Source organism: the organism of the source record quoted next, unplaced genomic scaffold (assembly GCF_019419815.1).
Source record: "Pyrus x bretschneideri cultivar Hongxiangsu unplaced genomic scaffold, Pyrus_bretschneideri_v1 Contig9, whole genome shotgun sequence".
Lineage (NCBI taxonomy): Eukaryota > Viridiplantae > Streptophyta > Magnoliopsida > Rosales > Rosaceae > Pyrus > Pyrus x bretschneideri.
The window spans coordinates 3,964,587-3,979,301 of NW_025999831.1; the positions used below are offsets into that span (position 1 = coordinate 3,964,587).

Below are 14,715 nucleotides of genomic sequence, written 5' to 3' on the forward strand. Positions count from 1 at the left end.
TGGGAGGGTTTTGAAACTTAGTAAATTTGGTTGATGTCATTTTCAGTATGTTTTGCATTTGTTTGCGATTGCCGCAGATGAGAACCTTTACTTGTGCTATGCATGCATCAGGGGCGTCTTGAGTTTTTTTTCCCAAGTTTCAGGGCCTTATGTCCGCCTACATGATTTTATACGATGTCTTTTTAGACTTTGTTGAATGAATTATACTTGCCCGTTAATCATTAATTAATAGGTGGTAATATACAGAAAAATTGAAAGGTCGAGTCCTTTTTTAAGGTGAACCAAAAGCTCACGGGGCATTTTCTAATTAGCTCAAAAGATTAATACATGCTAACGAGATTTCCAACAATGTGTGATATTTTTCTTGTGCTCAAAACACGTCGGAGTTTTAAATATCATTATACAAGTGGTGAAAAGTTTTCATTTTTAGCTTTTTTAAAATGTCTTGTATTCCGGACATATTAGAAAAAATCAACATCAATGTTGTTGAAAAGTCTGGTGGGTAATCAATGCCCACAGTACATTAGCAGAAGTTTTCAGTATTGGCAGAAGTTTTCAATGCCCATGCAAAGTAAAAGTTGAATTTGTAAATGCATAGAAATTAGGGGTGGGCATAAAAACCGCCAAACCGCAAAACCGCATCGAACCGTAAGAAAAAAAATCGAAAAAAACCGTGTTGACCGGAAAAGTCAACTTTGAGTGAAAAACCGAACAGAACCGTTCAAACCGGTTCCGGTTTCGAATGACCAAGAACCGGCCGAACCGAACCGAACCGTTTTATTAATAATAAATAAATAAATTATATATACACACACATGTCATGGTATAATAGGTTGAAAAATAGGTTGAAAAATTGTGTACAGGAGCTGCTGCTTCTTGCTTGCTCTCTGAAGTCTGAAAACCTGCAATTTGCTTCATCATTTTTTTGTTTGTTGACTGATTGACCAGTGCATATGTATTTTAGTTGTCTCTTTTTGTTGACTTGGTGCCACTACCAAAGACATTTGCATTAAAAAAGATGTGTTGTATGCAACTTTATGTAATCAATTTTAGAAGATGTATTTGAATGCATAATGGTTTGGTGTTCAAATAATTTATTATTAGGAACCGTAAACCGGCAAGAATCGAATCGAAACCGGTGTAGACCGAACCGTAAGGTTCTAGTAATAAATTTAAGTGGAACCGCACCGAATCGAACCGTTAATATATTTCGGTTTCGGTTCCAATTTAGGGGTGGAACCGCACCGTGCCCACCCCTAATAGAAATTGTATTGTCAAAGGAAGTGATGTAAACTCCAATAAGCAGTTAATGCATCAGTTTGGAGTTGCTCTATAAATAAAGCACTATGTATGTTTTCAAGTTACAGAAAAATATAAGAAGAAGAGAACGAGAGAAAAATATCAGTAACATCATCTATTCCTCTGTCTTTTATTTGTTATCCTCTTGTGCTATATTTTAAGTGTGACATTTTACATCTACCTTGCACCTACCATTAAAAAGGTTATCTCTCTAACTTTGACCTATTCATAACACGTTATCAGCACGAGTCTCTAAATATAATTATTCTCTCATCTCTCTTCGCCGAACGAAAGAAAGAAAAAAAATGTTTCCCTTAAAGTTTTTACTGTTCATCTGCTTCCTCTGCCTCAACTGCGCGATGTACCTTCGCGACGAATTGTTTGCTCCATGCCTCCTCTTAGTTCTCAATCAACGGTTACATACATCTTTGATTACTTGTTTGGTGTAGAGATTGATTACTAACCCAGTATTTATTTATGTTAATTTTACTGCAATCAAAGATGGTGCAGTACAATCGCCCATCTTGAATTGCAAATTTATTCTTATTGCGATCCAAGACGGTGCAGTATGATCGCTTATCTTGGACTGCAGATTTAATTTTACTGCAAATTTTAGATGGAGCGGTATAATCGCTCACCCTACCCTGCATATATAAATTTACCTGCTGTTTAATTTCATTGCAATTTTAGGTGGTACGATATAATCGCCCACACTGCTCTGCATATTTAATTTTCCTGCTATTTGAGTGGTGTGGAATACTCGCCCATTCTATATTACATTATTTTAATGAGAATGGTGCGGTACAATCGCCCTCCTCATTCACTCTGAAAATCTCGAGCCAGAAGTTTCGAGCGCTTATTATTTTTGGCTTAAAGATCAAAATGAAAAATTTATAAGAACCAGAAGTTCTAACATCATATTCCTCTAGGAATACATATTATTGCAAGTTCTTATACATCTCATTTTCTTTCAGAAAAGAAAATGATGAACTTGGCGAAGCTTAAATTTGCTGCCCTGGATATTACCGGGAAGAATTATCTAACCTGGGAACTGGATACCAAAATCCATCTGGAAGCAAGGAATCTTGGAGATACCATCAGGGAAGAGAGCAGCTCATCCTCTCAAGATCAGGCAAAGGCCATGATTTTCATTCGTCGCCATCTCGATAAGGCGCTAAAGAGTGAGTACTTAACGGTTGAAGATCCATTAGCTTTCTAGAATGCCTTGAGAAATAGATACAATCACTAGACAACGGTGATTCTTCTAAGGGCCCGCTATGAGTGGACTTATCTGAGGATCCAAGACTTTAAGTCAATGACAGAGTACAATTCTGCGTTGTTCAGAATTACCTCTCAGACGAAGCTCTGTGGGGATATTATTACTGAGGAACATATGCTGGAAAAGACTCTCAGCACATTTCATGCCTCCAACGTGCTCTTGTAGCAGCAGTATAGAGCGCGAGGCTACACTGAGTACAACCAGTTGATATCTGTGCTCTTAGTAGCTGAACAGAACAATGAGTTTCTGATGAAAAACCATTATTCCCGACCTGCTGGATCTGCACCATTTCCAGAAATGAATGCTGCTTCCCTCGAAGTGAACGCCACATCCTCTGGTAGTGATAATCATAAACGAGGACGTGGCCACAAGTGATGTCGATGGTATAGGAAAGGCAAGAACCATGGAGTTCAGTTTCACAATCAGGTTCCGAGGCATAATTCAGGCCCGAGCTTCAAAAATGTGAATCGCTACAAAGGCAAAACTCATATGAACAATGCTCCCAGGAACTCTGAAGAAGCCTGCCATAGGTGTGGTGGCAATGGACATTGGGCGCGTACTTGTTGTACCCCAAATCATCTAATAGATCTGTATCAAGCCTGCCTCAAGGAGAAGGGTGTCGAGACCAATTTTCTTTACCAGGCTAGACCAATGGATATACATGATCTGGTGTTTGACTTATCAGGGTAGTTCAACACAACCCACCTAGATGTTCCAGACTTTATTATGGAAAGGGGAAATGAAGTATACCAGTCTGATTGAATCATTGATGTACTTTTATTATGTTGAACTTGTAGTATTTTAGATTCAATAAAAGTGGCATGTAAATTTCTTGTTATAACTTGCTTTTAACTCTGATTCTCTTACTCAGAGAGTATGGATAAAAACTGTGGTTATTCTCAGAACATGAGAAATGGCGGAGATATTTGTCTTGCAGACAGTGCAACCACACATACAATACTTCGTGATTGAAAGTATTTCTCAAGCTTAATACTTACAAGAGTAGGGGTAATAATAATATTTTTAAAAACATTTGACAACATAAAACTTAAACGCCTACTCTATGCTTCTTTTGGTCCAAAGATGTACAACAAGATCCTGTTGTAGGTACTTATTTGTGGCATGAGAACGTATCATTCTATAGCGCCTAATGTACTCATTTATAGAGATGCTACTAGTTCTTGGATTGAAAGGCAAATTAGGCCTATCATATATTTTTGCACGAGCCATTCTCACTCATTTTGGGTATATGCCATCTGCCAAGTAATACCCCATATTGTATTGACAGTTGTTGATGTAGTAGTCAAGTTGAGGTGTTTTACCTTCCGTCAAGTTATTGAAGAGGGGTGAACGCCCAAGAATTGGGACTCCAAAGAAAGTATGCCAGATCCATGTGTCTTATGAGGCAGCCGCCTTTAACACAATAGTTGGCTTTCTCGACCTTCCGTTAAAACCTCCTTGCCATCCGGTGGGACAATTTTTCCAATCCCAATGCATGCAGTCTAATGACCCTATCATGCCTGGAAACCCACAGTCTTCAGCTTTGCGAAGGAACCGATTCAGATCTTCTTGATTTGGCTCGCGAAGGTACTCATCTTTGTAAACCTAAACAATTGTGTCACATAATTGTTCAAGAGTATGAAGGCATGTAGACTCAGACATACCATGGGTTTCATCAATCGAATCAACTGGGGAGCCATAGGCCATCATTCGGAGTGCAACAGTAACCTTCTGATGAGGTGAGAAACCAGAGCGGCTTGCTTTGTCTCGCTTTTGTCGAAAGTATAGATTGACCTGTTGGACATCACGAAGTAAAAGCTTGAAGACATGACGCCTTATTCAGAAGAGACATCTGAAATCCTCTTCTGTGTACACCGAGTTGGGTTTGAAGTAGTTGTTCATCAGATTGGCATGCACCATCGCTCTGTTTCGTGGTTTGTAAGAGCGACCGTCAACAGAAGCACCCCATTGAGGTTGTGCCTCAGTTGGTTGACACACCATGGTCGCAGCCATGGCTGCTGCTCTGTTTTGTTTTTGCGCCTTACTTGAACTTCTTCATCAAACTCCTCATCTTCTCGTCTCATTTGCGCCCATTTTGCTTCCAATTTGGAATTGGATGAGGACCCCCAGTTGGAATTCGAAGAGGATCCAAAGTTGGAATTCATTGCAAACTTGAATTAAAAAAGATTGAAATGAAATAGATTGAATCCTATTTATAGCAAAAAAAAATTCAAATCCAACGGCTAGCTGACGTCACTTAGCCGTTGGATTTGAATTTAAGTTGTAGTTTTTAAATAATAAATTATGTTTGGCCTTATGGTCCTTTGGCCCTCGGTTGGATACGGTTTTTTGTGACAGGGCTAAAATGAGCTCTATGGCCATTTGACCCTCGTTTGGAGACTGAGGCAGATATGGTCTTGTACTGTTTATTAAAATGTTAATATTTTAGAGGATCAAAAGGTTAAAACGAGCCATCTGGTCATCCTTGATTAGAGATGCTTTAAAGACAATTATTGTTCATGAGAGGGAATTCAATAGGAGTTGCCCCACGGCGCCTTTGATACGTGTTGCTCTAAAAGTCGTTTTACTGGACCTTCAGTCTTCCCCTGACCGTAATTGGAAATTAGGGTTTCCGAGTAAGTATGAATCTCCGACTTCGATCCTTTCAATCTAAACCCTAACCATTTGATCCAATCAGACTCCTGATCATTCTTCATGGACAAATCCAATTCCTTCAAAGCCACCCAGAATCCATGGAGCGCCGATTTCGGACTCGGCGCCACCGATCGGAGATTGGCGTTTTCCCGCCAAGCCTCGTTCCAGCAGTACCGCGAACCACCGCACACGCCTGTCTCCATCAATCTAAACGACTCCGAGGCCACGCCGTTTCTCTCCCGGAGCGTGTCGAGTATAGACGTTCCGCCGGGGGCGTATTTGACGGAGGAAAGCGACAAGCTTTTCGGGGACCGGAGCGTTTCGGCCGAGAAATTGTCGGTTTTGTTGCTTTTCGAATCGGTGTTTCGTATCTTGAGGTCCGGAAACCGGTATATGAAGAGGTTGTTCTTGTTGATTTCGCTTAATGTGGCGTATTCGACAGTGGAGTTATTTATTGGACTCTTCACGGGACGTATAGGTTCGTAAATCGCCATTAATTGCCTAAATTTATATGAAACTTGCGATGTTATTGCTCGACTTTTGGTTGAATTGTTGTTTTGGTTCGTTTTCAGGTTTGGTGTCGGATTCCTTTCATTTAAGTTTTGGTTGTGGCTTATTAACGTTTTCATTGTTCGCTATGGCCGCTTCTCGAAAGAAACCGGATGGAATTTACACTTATGGGTGAGATTGTTAGTAAGATGAGCTGGAGTATTAATGTCTTTGGGCATAATTTGGATTGAGAATAATGTGTATGTAATGACTTCCTTTTATTCGTTTAATCAGGTATAAAAGGCTAGAAGTTTTGTCCGCTTTTACCAATGCTGTAAGTATCTCACATTTCCCATATCATGGCAATTTTACCCGCTTTCGGCTTTTCCTAATAAATTAGGAAGCTTTCCGTATGCAATTTCTCTATTTTTAGGTGAGGATGCTTGCGTAGCATTAGTATTTTGAGACACTTTGATTCTTTTATTTTTGGTGTCCTGTGGACATTACTTGTGTCTTACAACGGACTTGGCATTGATTTGAGAATAGTCCGTATCTTTAAAAATTCAAATTTATGTTGATTCTCATTTTACATTTTCTTGGGAAACTTGCAATCCAAGTGCCATTATTTTTTATTTGATTTGGTTGTTTCCATAGCCACTTTTAGATGTAACCTTGATGTCCATATATGTTTTCACTTTTGTTACATCTTTTATGTATCTCAACTTGTTGCATTGGATGAGATTGCCGTCCCTTTTCTTTTCATTTGATCATAGTATTGGATTAGTTTCTTTCATATTTCCTCTCGGCTAATATATGGACTTTGTTTTGATTCTGCTGCACATGTAGACAGCTGTTTCTTTTGTTTATGTCATTCTCATTGGCCGTCGAAGCACTTCACGCATTCATACAGGATGAATCTGAACACAAGTAAGTTGGTTATGCAAACTACAATGATCTGACATTCGACAATTCAAGGTCCTTTTCCAGTGATTGTGTCAACGGAACTTTGCTCTTCCCCATGTTTTTTATTTTGGCATATACACTTTTTGCTTCTGGGATCTCACTATTTCATTTGCTTTCACTGTTGTTCCAAAATATTCTATATATGTTTATATTATTTCATGTGTCTTCAGATGGTTGTCTTTGTGGTCTATTAAAAATCTCCTAGCGTGGTCCACTGACTTGCTAAGAAATTACTATTTAAGACTAATTCTGAGAAAGTTAAGTTTGGTATAACATTGAAGTATAGTTCTAATATTGTCTTGTGGCACATTATAAAGATCTGCTGTATCTTTACCAAATGTTTTGTAGGTTCACATATTTAATAAGTATCTCTGACTTAAACTGGGCTGACTGACAAGGGTATCAGATAATGATTTTATTTTAATGTGATCTCACGATTTGGTACTCCGTTCATACTTATGTATTTATCTAATAAATTGGGCCAGGATTACCACTGGTCTATTCATCATTAGGCAAACTACTGTGGTAGAAAGTTTTTGGTTCCTCCTTTTGTGGTTATAGTTTTTATTCTGATGGATTTTGTTGTCTGCCAATTATATGGTTGTAGGCATTACTTGATTGTTTCGGCTGTGACAAATCTACTGGTGAACCTTATTGGCGTTTGGTTCTTCAGAAATTATGCTCGTGTAAATCTTGGTAAGTTTTCAGCTGTATGTTATGTTTTGGCATTGAGAACCATTTGTGATTGTCTTGACCATCTATGAAATTCACCATGGTATTTGTTTCTGAGACTTGCCCTTAACTCACCTAAAAAATTGCCTCGGTTAGTCTAGTTATAAAGATTGTCACTGTTCTTTTGCATTCTTTTGAAAGTTCGGGATAGTGGACTTAGCATATACATTGGCGCGCAACTTAGTTAAAACTTGGCATCAAAGGCCACAAAAATCATCCTTGTTTTTGCCCCGACCTAAATAATTGCAATAGTAGAAGAGTAGTAGAAAGATTTGGGCCTAACATTCGGAAAGTAAAGTTTTCCATGACACATCAGAATGGTGCGGTTACTTTCCTTACACATATATTAGCTTCATGCTATGTTGGTCGTATTTTCTGGAGACCACTGGTATTGGTGTATTCATCGGTGTTTGGTTTAGCCTTTATGATCTTTGTGCATCCTAATTTCGTGCCTTCATATCATCACAAAACAAAAATGGATGCTATTGGTAAATGTGTGGGATATGATTAATATGTGCACTTTGTATCAATGACTCATTGCCCTTTTAAGGGATTTACTTTTGAGTATGGGCATTGGGAATGACATTTTTTGGTTTCCTTCCCTTTTGTTTTATGTGGTGGACATATGTCATGCAGTTTATAGAAATGCAGAAGATATGAACAATCACTCAGTTTGCCTGCATGTTCTTGCAGATTCAATTCGCAGGTACAACGTCCTCCCCTTGTTATCTGTTTTTGTTTAGCACACTAATTACCTTTTTGAATACATGTAACAACATAAATATTGTCTTGCCAGTCCGTCTGGCAGCATACGAAGATTATACTGCCCGACACTGAATCTAGACCTTTAATCAGTTTATTCTTTGGGCGAGACCCTATGTAACTATATATTTATCATATGAACTTCTATCTGAAGCTAGTATATGGAAATTTGTTTCCCAGTGCAGGGGTGATATTGGCATCCTGGTTTCTGTCTATTGGGTGAGTAAATAATGCTTGATTTTCTGTCTATTTTTCTTCTCTTTTGTTTGCCTTGATTTGAGATCTGTTTTCAACTATGTAGGGTTCAGAATGCAGAGGTTTTATGTTTCGGATTAGTTTCAGCTGCAGTTTTTATGCTTGTAATGCCATTATTTAGAGCGAGTGGTGGTATTCTACTCCAAATGGCACCACCGAATGTTCCACCTTCAGCATTGAGCAAATGCTGGCGACAGGTGTATTATATTTGCTGCAGCATGGCTCAATCCTAATGTTTTGTTAGCAATCGAGTTATTGATGTTTGTATTGACATTATGTTTTTGTCAGATTACTGCCCGTGAAGATGTATCTGAAGTTTCACAAGCACGGTTTTGGGAATTGGTTCCTGGTCATGTTGTTGGGTCGATTTCAGTACAGGTAACAATTATTGTAAATAACTTCTGTACTAAGTGCATGTTGATGCAGTCAATTTTCGATAGGGATATCCTACCTTTACGGGTCTGATTTTAGTCGATGATGCTAACAGGTGAAGAAAGGAATAGACGATCGCCCCATTCTTCAATATGTGCACGGTTTGTACCATGATTTGGGAATACAGGACTTGACAGTGCAAGCTGACAATGTCTAAGAATTTTTTTTTGGGTTGGTTTCTGCGTTGTTTGGTAGTTGGGTGAAGATAGTATTGGATTCATGTCTGAGATGTCGATTTGTCACAACTTTTTTCGTTTGAAACCAAATTTCCGATATAAGAGGAATTTAATCGGATCCGTGTCATTGTAATCAAATATTCTTCTCTTTTATTCAAGAAAAGTAGTTGCGGCGGTGGCGGAGGTTTACGATTCCGTTGGTGTTTCATTCATTTGCATTTTGTTGTCTGATCTTATAGCTTCGTATGCTGGTACAACCACGGTATATATTGAAAGCAAGTACAAATTCATAGAATAAAATGAAGAATACATTTAAACGACTTGGGAACTCTTTTCGGTTTGCATTACGATCCATTTAAACGGCCGTAGATACGATGCGAAACCCGAGCCACCAACATAAGAAGGGCGGGTAGCAGATGCACCAAACATCATAAGATTAAGAAGTGGGAGCGGTCGTGTGATGTTTGAGCTTGGGACATTGCCTTCGAAGGAGAACCTGATGGTGAGGATGGAGATGGAGAGGGGCTTGGACTCTCGACTGAATCTTCTAGTTAACTAGCATCGCAAAATCTTCCTCCTGTTTGTAATTGAATATGAATTCGTTGCCGACATAAAATTCTTTTGATGAAGCCCACTCGTAGTCCACCCTTCTAATCGCTGCCAACCGTGTAAACAGTAGCAGTAGGAATTCTATTTAGGAATAATACTAACGAGGCCGAATTCCATTTACAAAAAACTCAAACACAAACCACCACTCCATTGATTTTCGTTAGACGAGTTTCATTGAATTTATTTACTACCCAAATATCGAAATTCAAACTCACTTCATGGAAATCAATGACCACTTAATAATTCCTCATTTTTATACTGCTTGAGTTGAGAAATGTGGCTTTTGTATTTTGAATTTCTTTGAACCCTCAGCCATGGGAGTGATGTGCTACTAGTTCTAACTTTAAATGCTTTTTATTCATGGGATCACCGGAGATTTGCTGCCAAGGTTGATTAGTTTCCGGTTAAAATACTAACACGAACATCTTTGGTTGTTCTGAGGTAACATAACAACGAAACATCAGTGAATTATAAACCTGTTGAATTTGATATGGGAGGAAGAAACCAATGCCCTGGAATAAGACGCAGCATTGTCTACAGCCTGCAGGGAAATAAGCCCTTGGCCTTTCCTAAGCTGATTTAATTACAAGAACGAACTTAAAGCGATGGTTATGAGTAAATCAAGTGCTTCAGTAAAACTTCTGTTACTAAATAACATGCGTGTTACGATACATATGAACAAGCATAATATATACACACAATAATAGACATATATTTCTATATATATTTACAATGTAAGAAAATGTGACTAGCCAAATTATTTCTGTTACAAAATTACACTTCCAGAACACCAAGGCTTTTCTTGATTTCTGATTTGGCTATATTAGTAATCTTCCACTGGGTTCTGTTAATGAAGTAATTTAGCCTCCAGCCACATCAGATTCTGTATCATCTTTGAACGATGGAGGCCTGGCTGGCCACACAAAAGCAGGTCGTTCTTGGGGCAAAGCTGGCGGATCCGCTTCCCTTGTAAGAACCATAAGGACAGTTCTCATAGATGGCCTCTCATGTGGGTTAGGGTGGCAACACGATAACCCCAACATCAACACGCATGCCATATCAGCCTCGTCGATGTCTCCATCCATTCTTGAATCAACAGCATCAAGGATCCTTCCTCTGCTATAAAGATCCCACAGGCAATACACTATGCTGTTATTGTAGTTGTTCTGCTTGTTTTGATTACCAGGCCTTCGTCCGCAGACAACTTCTAGCATAAGAACACCGAATGCATAAACATCCGTCTCAACAGTAGCCCTTCCAATAAGAAATGTCTCCGGAGCCATGTAGCCTGGTGTTCCTGCAATCTCATTCGTGGAGTGGTGAGTCAAGTTACTGTGCTGAATGGTACGAGCGAGTCCAAAGTCTCCCAGCCTCGCGTTGAAATCTGAGTCCAACATGATATTGCTGGCTTTGATGTCTCGGTGAAGCACTCGCTTCTCACATCCATTGTGAAGATAATCTAGCGCCTGAGCTACTCCAAATATTATGCTGCGCCTTCTTTCCCAGCTCAGTGTTGGTTTCCCTATCTCTGTGCCAAAACTCTCATCCCTGAATACAAATCTGTCTAGGCTTCCATTTGGCATGAACTCATAGACGATAAGAAGCTCATGGCTTTCGTAGCACCATCCAATTAGTTTGACCAGATTTTTGTGACGAAGGCTGCCAATTGTGGTGACTTCTGCTATGAATTCTTGCTTGCCTTGACGTGAATCCTTTGAGACTCGCTTGACAGCCATCTCTTTGTCTCCCAAGAGTCCCTTATAGACAGTTCCAAAGCCACCTTTTCCGAGCTTATTCTTGGGATTGAATCTGCCTGTTGCCCCTTGAAGTTCTTTCAGTTTGAATTTTGTTGGAGCCATGGAAGTTGTTTTAATCTCATCTTCAATCCTCGGATGCACCTCCTGCTTTGCACCTTGTCTTGTCCTGAAAAAGTAACAACAAACTCCAGTTACCAAAAGGAGTACTACTACTGGGACCGTAATCCAAACCCACAGCAGGTTTGAATTTTCATCTATATGCGACGAGTGGAAGTCCCAAGATAGGATGCAATTTAGCTGAGTGTTATTGCTCGTGGAAGCTGAGAATCCCACATAGGCCTCCCTCGAAAGATAGGCAGAGAGATCGAGGGTGTGAGCCAGAACTGGAGTATTATTCATTCCTTCCCTAGTTTTATTGGTCTGGGAAACAAAGACAGCGATGTTCTGGCTGTCATACTCAATTCTCACTGTGTAATTGGTTTCGCTTGATAGATGAACACCATAGCCAAGCAAAGGCACTTGTTGAATCGAGTAAACGCTGTTTACGTCCAACCCCACGTGGTTGTCATCCACATCTTCCGAGTAGCTCTTTCTTGTGTCGAATTCTACTGCCACTATTTTAGCTTCAGCAGATCCGTTTGACTTTGCATTTACAATTCCAAGCCATTCCCCCTCGCTGTTGTCAGGAAGAGTGGGACTTTCTGTTAAGATAAAGGCCAATCCTTCACCACCTGGATTGGTTTTGGGAGTGATGTTCAGCACAAAGGTAGAATTGAAAGATGCTACTCTGCGATCACCGTCTTCGCCCTTCCCCCACAACTTGAACGGTTTTTTATACAAAAACCTTCCAGCTTGGTTCTTGATTGAAACCACGTTACTAACATCAGGAGTCACCTGGATGGCCTTTAAATATATGCGTGAATTTTCGGATCGAACAAAATCCTTCTCATCAACGCTGTCTCGAAATGTGGGATAGCTAAAACTCAAGCTTCCTGCTGGAGTAAAAGCACACAAGTGCAAGAGGGCTAGTAGGAAGACGGCAGACGTTTGCAGCAAAGGAATTTCCATCCTACTCATGAAGATTTTCCGGTAGAGTTTGAGAGACCGAGAAATCGAAGGATGAAGGAGCTATCAAGGTGGAAGGAGAAGGAGAAGGAGGACATGGTCTATTGCAAAATATTTAAGCTAATTGATGTCAGACAAATGACTTGTATCAGAAGGAAGCTTTTTTTGTCAATTTCTCTACTTGTCGATTTGAATAGAATGAGATAAACAAACAAGGGACTTAGAATTTCATATTATTTAGCATCATGGTAATTACTTGAGGATTGTAAAATCAACTATATTGTGGTCACTGAATTCATTTTTTATGCTTCTATCCTGTTTTTCTCGTTACGAAATCTACAACGAAAGTTCCTTGCCAACTGACATGATCAGGAAGAAATGAGAAAACACAAATTTAAGAGGAAAAAGTAAGGTCAAAATGAAAGTAACTGAGAATGAATTAAATGAATCAGGACGCCAAGGTGACAACGAACTTATTTCATGTAAATTGTTCTTCTATAATAGGCCAACAAATAAATTAGTATTCTTACTCATGATCATTTGGTTTAGCGGCATACAATCTCTATTTTGTTGGTTAAAAAAACCTTAGTTATCATGTTATGGCTACTTTATTTAACCTTTGAAAAATCATCAGGTTAAGAGGTTAGCGTTTGAACGAGTGAACAAAAATAAGAATATTGCTATGAAGTAAGAATTCAATGCCAGAAAATAAATAAATAAATAAAATGAGTTGGTCATGTTGTAGGGAGATTAAGTCTTGGCCGCAAGAGACCTGATATTTAATTAATGAAAATAGGCAGAATTATGAAGGTTAAGATGATTGTGTCAAAGTTTCAGATTTTTCTATTAAGTTGTTTGATTATGGCTAAGAAAAGAAGGCTCAATGCACAACTTTCCTAGATGGACGTTTTGAATATTTTGAAGGTCAAGATGGTATATTTAGAGGAAGATTCCTTCTGAGGATTTGTCAAGAACGTCTCAAGCTTTGGAGCCAAATCAAAGTTGAGTTGGTCGGTCAAAAGTCTAATTTTCTGAGAAGTCTGAATTTCAGTTCAAATAGTAAACCTTTTATTTTCTAGTTATCTTATTCTATTATGTTTCCTAGTTTTTAGAAGACCTTTTCTAGGTAGAATTTTATTTTGTGGTAGTATAAATAAGGCTTTTTAGTCATTGGAGAACTTTGGCTTTGACTATTTGTATTTCAAGGTGTTTTCTATCTTTTTTCTATTTCAATAAAATTCCTATTGTTTTAAGGTTGTTCGTAACTAATTTCTTTGCTAGGGCGATGCCTTGAGCCTTAGCATGAATATGTAATTTTTATTTAATTGCTTATGATATTATGTATGCATACTTTGAATTATTAATCACTGTGTTTAAACTGTTTCTATATCTTAATGCTTATCTACCATTAGGATGTTTAGATAAATAACCGGATGCAATTCAGTCGGAATGCCACTGGAGGATTGGGTATTGCTTCTTATGATTGATAATTGTAAGTTCACCTAGAGTGAATGCCACGTCTTAGGGGTTGCATGGTTTTTCAAAGGGTTTTCACAAAGCGTAATAAGTCATGCATATTTATATTTGATCTGAATGTCACAGATGTATTGCATATTTGATATACGTTTTAACTTGAATGCCACAAGTAGAATATGCAAAAGAAATACCTAACCTTCAAAGTTGCATGTGTAATTCATAAGTAATTGATAAAACTACATAAGATTGTTAAGGTGATGGCCTTTTATCATTATTTTCTAAGATTGTTCCTTTTCAAATTGGTTTCTTTAATTGTTTTAATTTAAAATTCGTATTTAATATTCTAGGTCATAAAATCAACCTTTTCGAAACTTTGTTTTAAATAGTTAATTAAGAATTAGTTTAAATACAAATTATTCAATCAATCCCTATGGAAACGATCTTGTTTGAGCCTTTTATACTACAACTATCTTGTTCTCTTACAAATATTTTTAAGTGTTTTTATCCCTATTTTTGCAGATGGTAAAAATTTCCATCAGTGCCCCCTAACTTGACTTGTAGATACTTTTACAGAATGTAGTTAGGATGACAATCGAACTCAAATTCCGCGCAGTTGTAGAACAATGCGCCGGACCTCGCTTTTCTTCTCATATTTCACCGTAATATTCATCATCATCCCTAACTCGTCTTCAACACTCTGATTCACCATTCGTACTTGTGAGTTGTGCCTAGTTGTAGGAGGCAGTTTAACACATGAAACACAGAT

The 14,715-nt window shown here is 38.5% G+C and overlaps 2 protein-coding genes across 2 annotated transcripts; one reads left to right on the forward strand and one right to left on the reverse strand.

Moving 5' to 3' along the window:
- Nucleotides 1-5,144: 5,144 nt before the first annotated feature.
- Nucleotides 5,145-9,237, forward strand: LOC103958886 (metal tolerance protein C2). Its single transcript, XM_009371211.3, has 10 exons — nucleotides 5,145-5,711; nucleotides 5,806-5,914; nucleotides 6,017-6,056; nucleotides 6,573-6,649; nucleotides 7,293-7,381; nucleotides 8,054-8,123; nucleotides 8,360-8,398; nucleotides 8,481-8,631; nucleotides 8,723-8,812; nucleotides 8,922-9,237. The coding sequence occupies exons 1-10, from the start codon at nucleotides 5,294-5,296 to the stop codon at nucleotides 9,021-9,023; spliced, it is 1,185 nt and encodes a 394-aa protein (XP_009369486.2). The 5' UTR covers nucleotides 5,145-5,293; the 3' UTR covers nucleotides 9,024-9,237.
- Nucleotides 9,238-10,429: 1,192 nt separating this feature from the next.
- Nucleotides 10,430-12,531, reverse strand: LOC103959484 (probable L-type lectin-domain containing receptor kinase S.5). Its single transcript, XM_009371838.3, has one exon. The coding sequence runs from the start codon at nucleotides 12,483-12,485 to the stop codon at nucleotides 10,512-10,514; it is 1,974 nt and encodes a 657-aa protein (XP_009370113.3). The 5' UTR covers nucleotides 12,486-12,531; the 3' UTR covers nucleotides 10,430-10,511.
- Nucleotides 12,532-14,715: the final 2,184 nt, after the last annotated feature.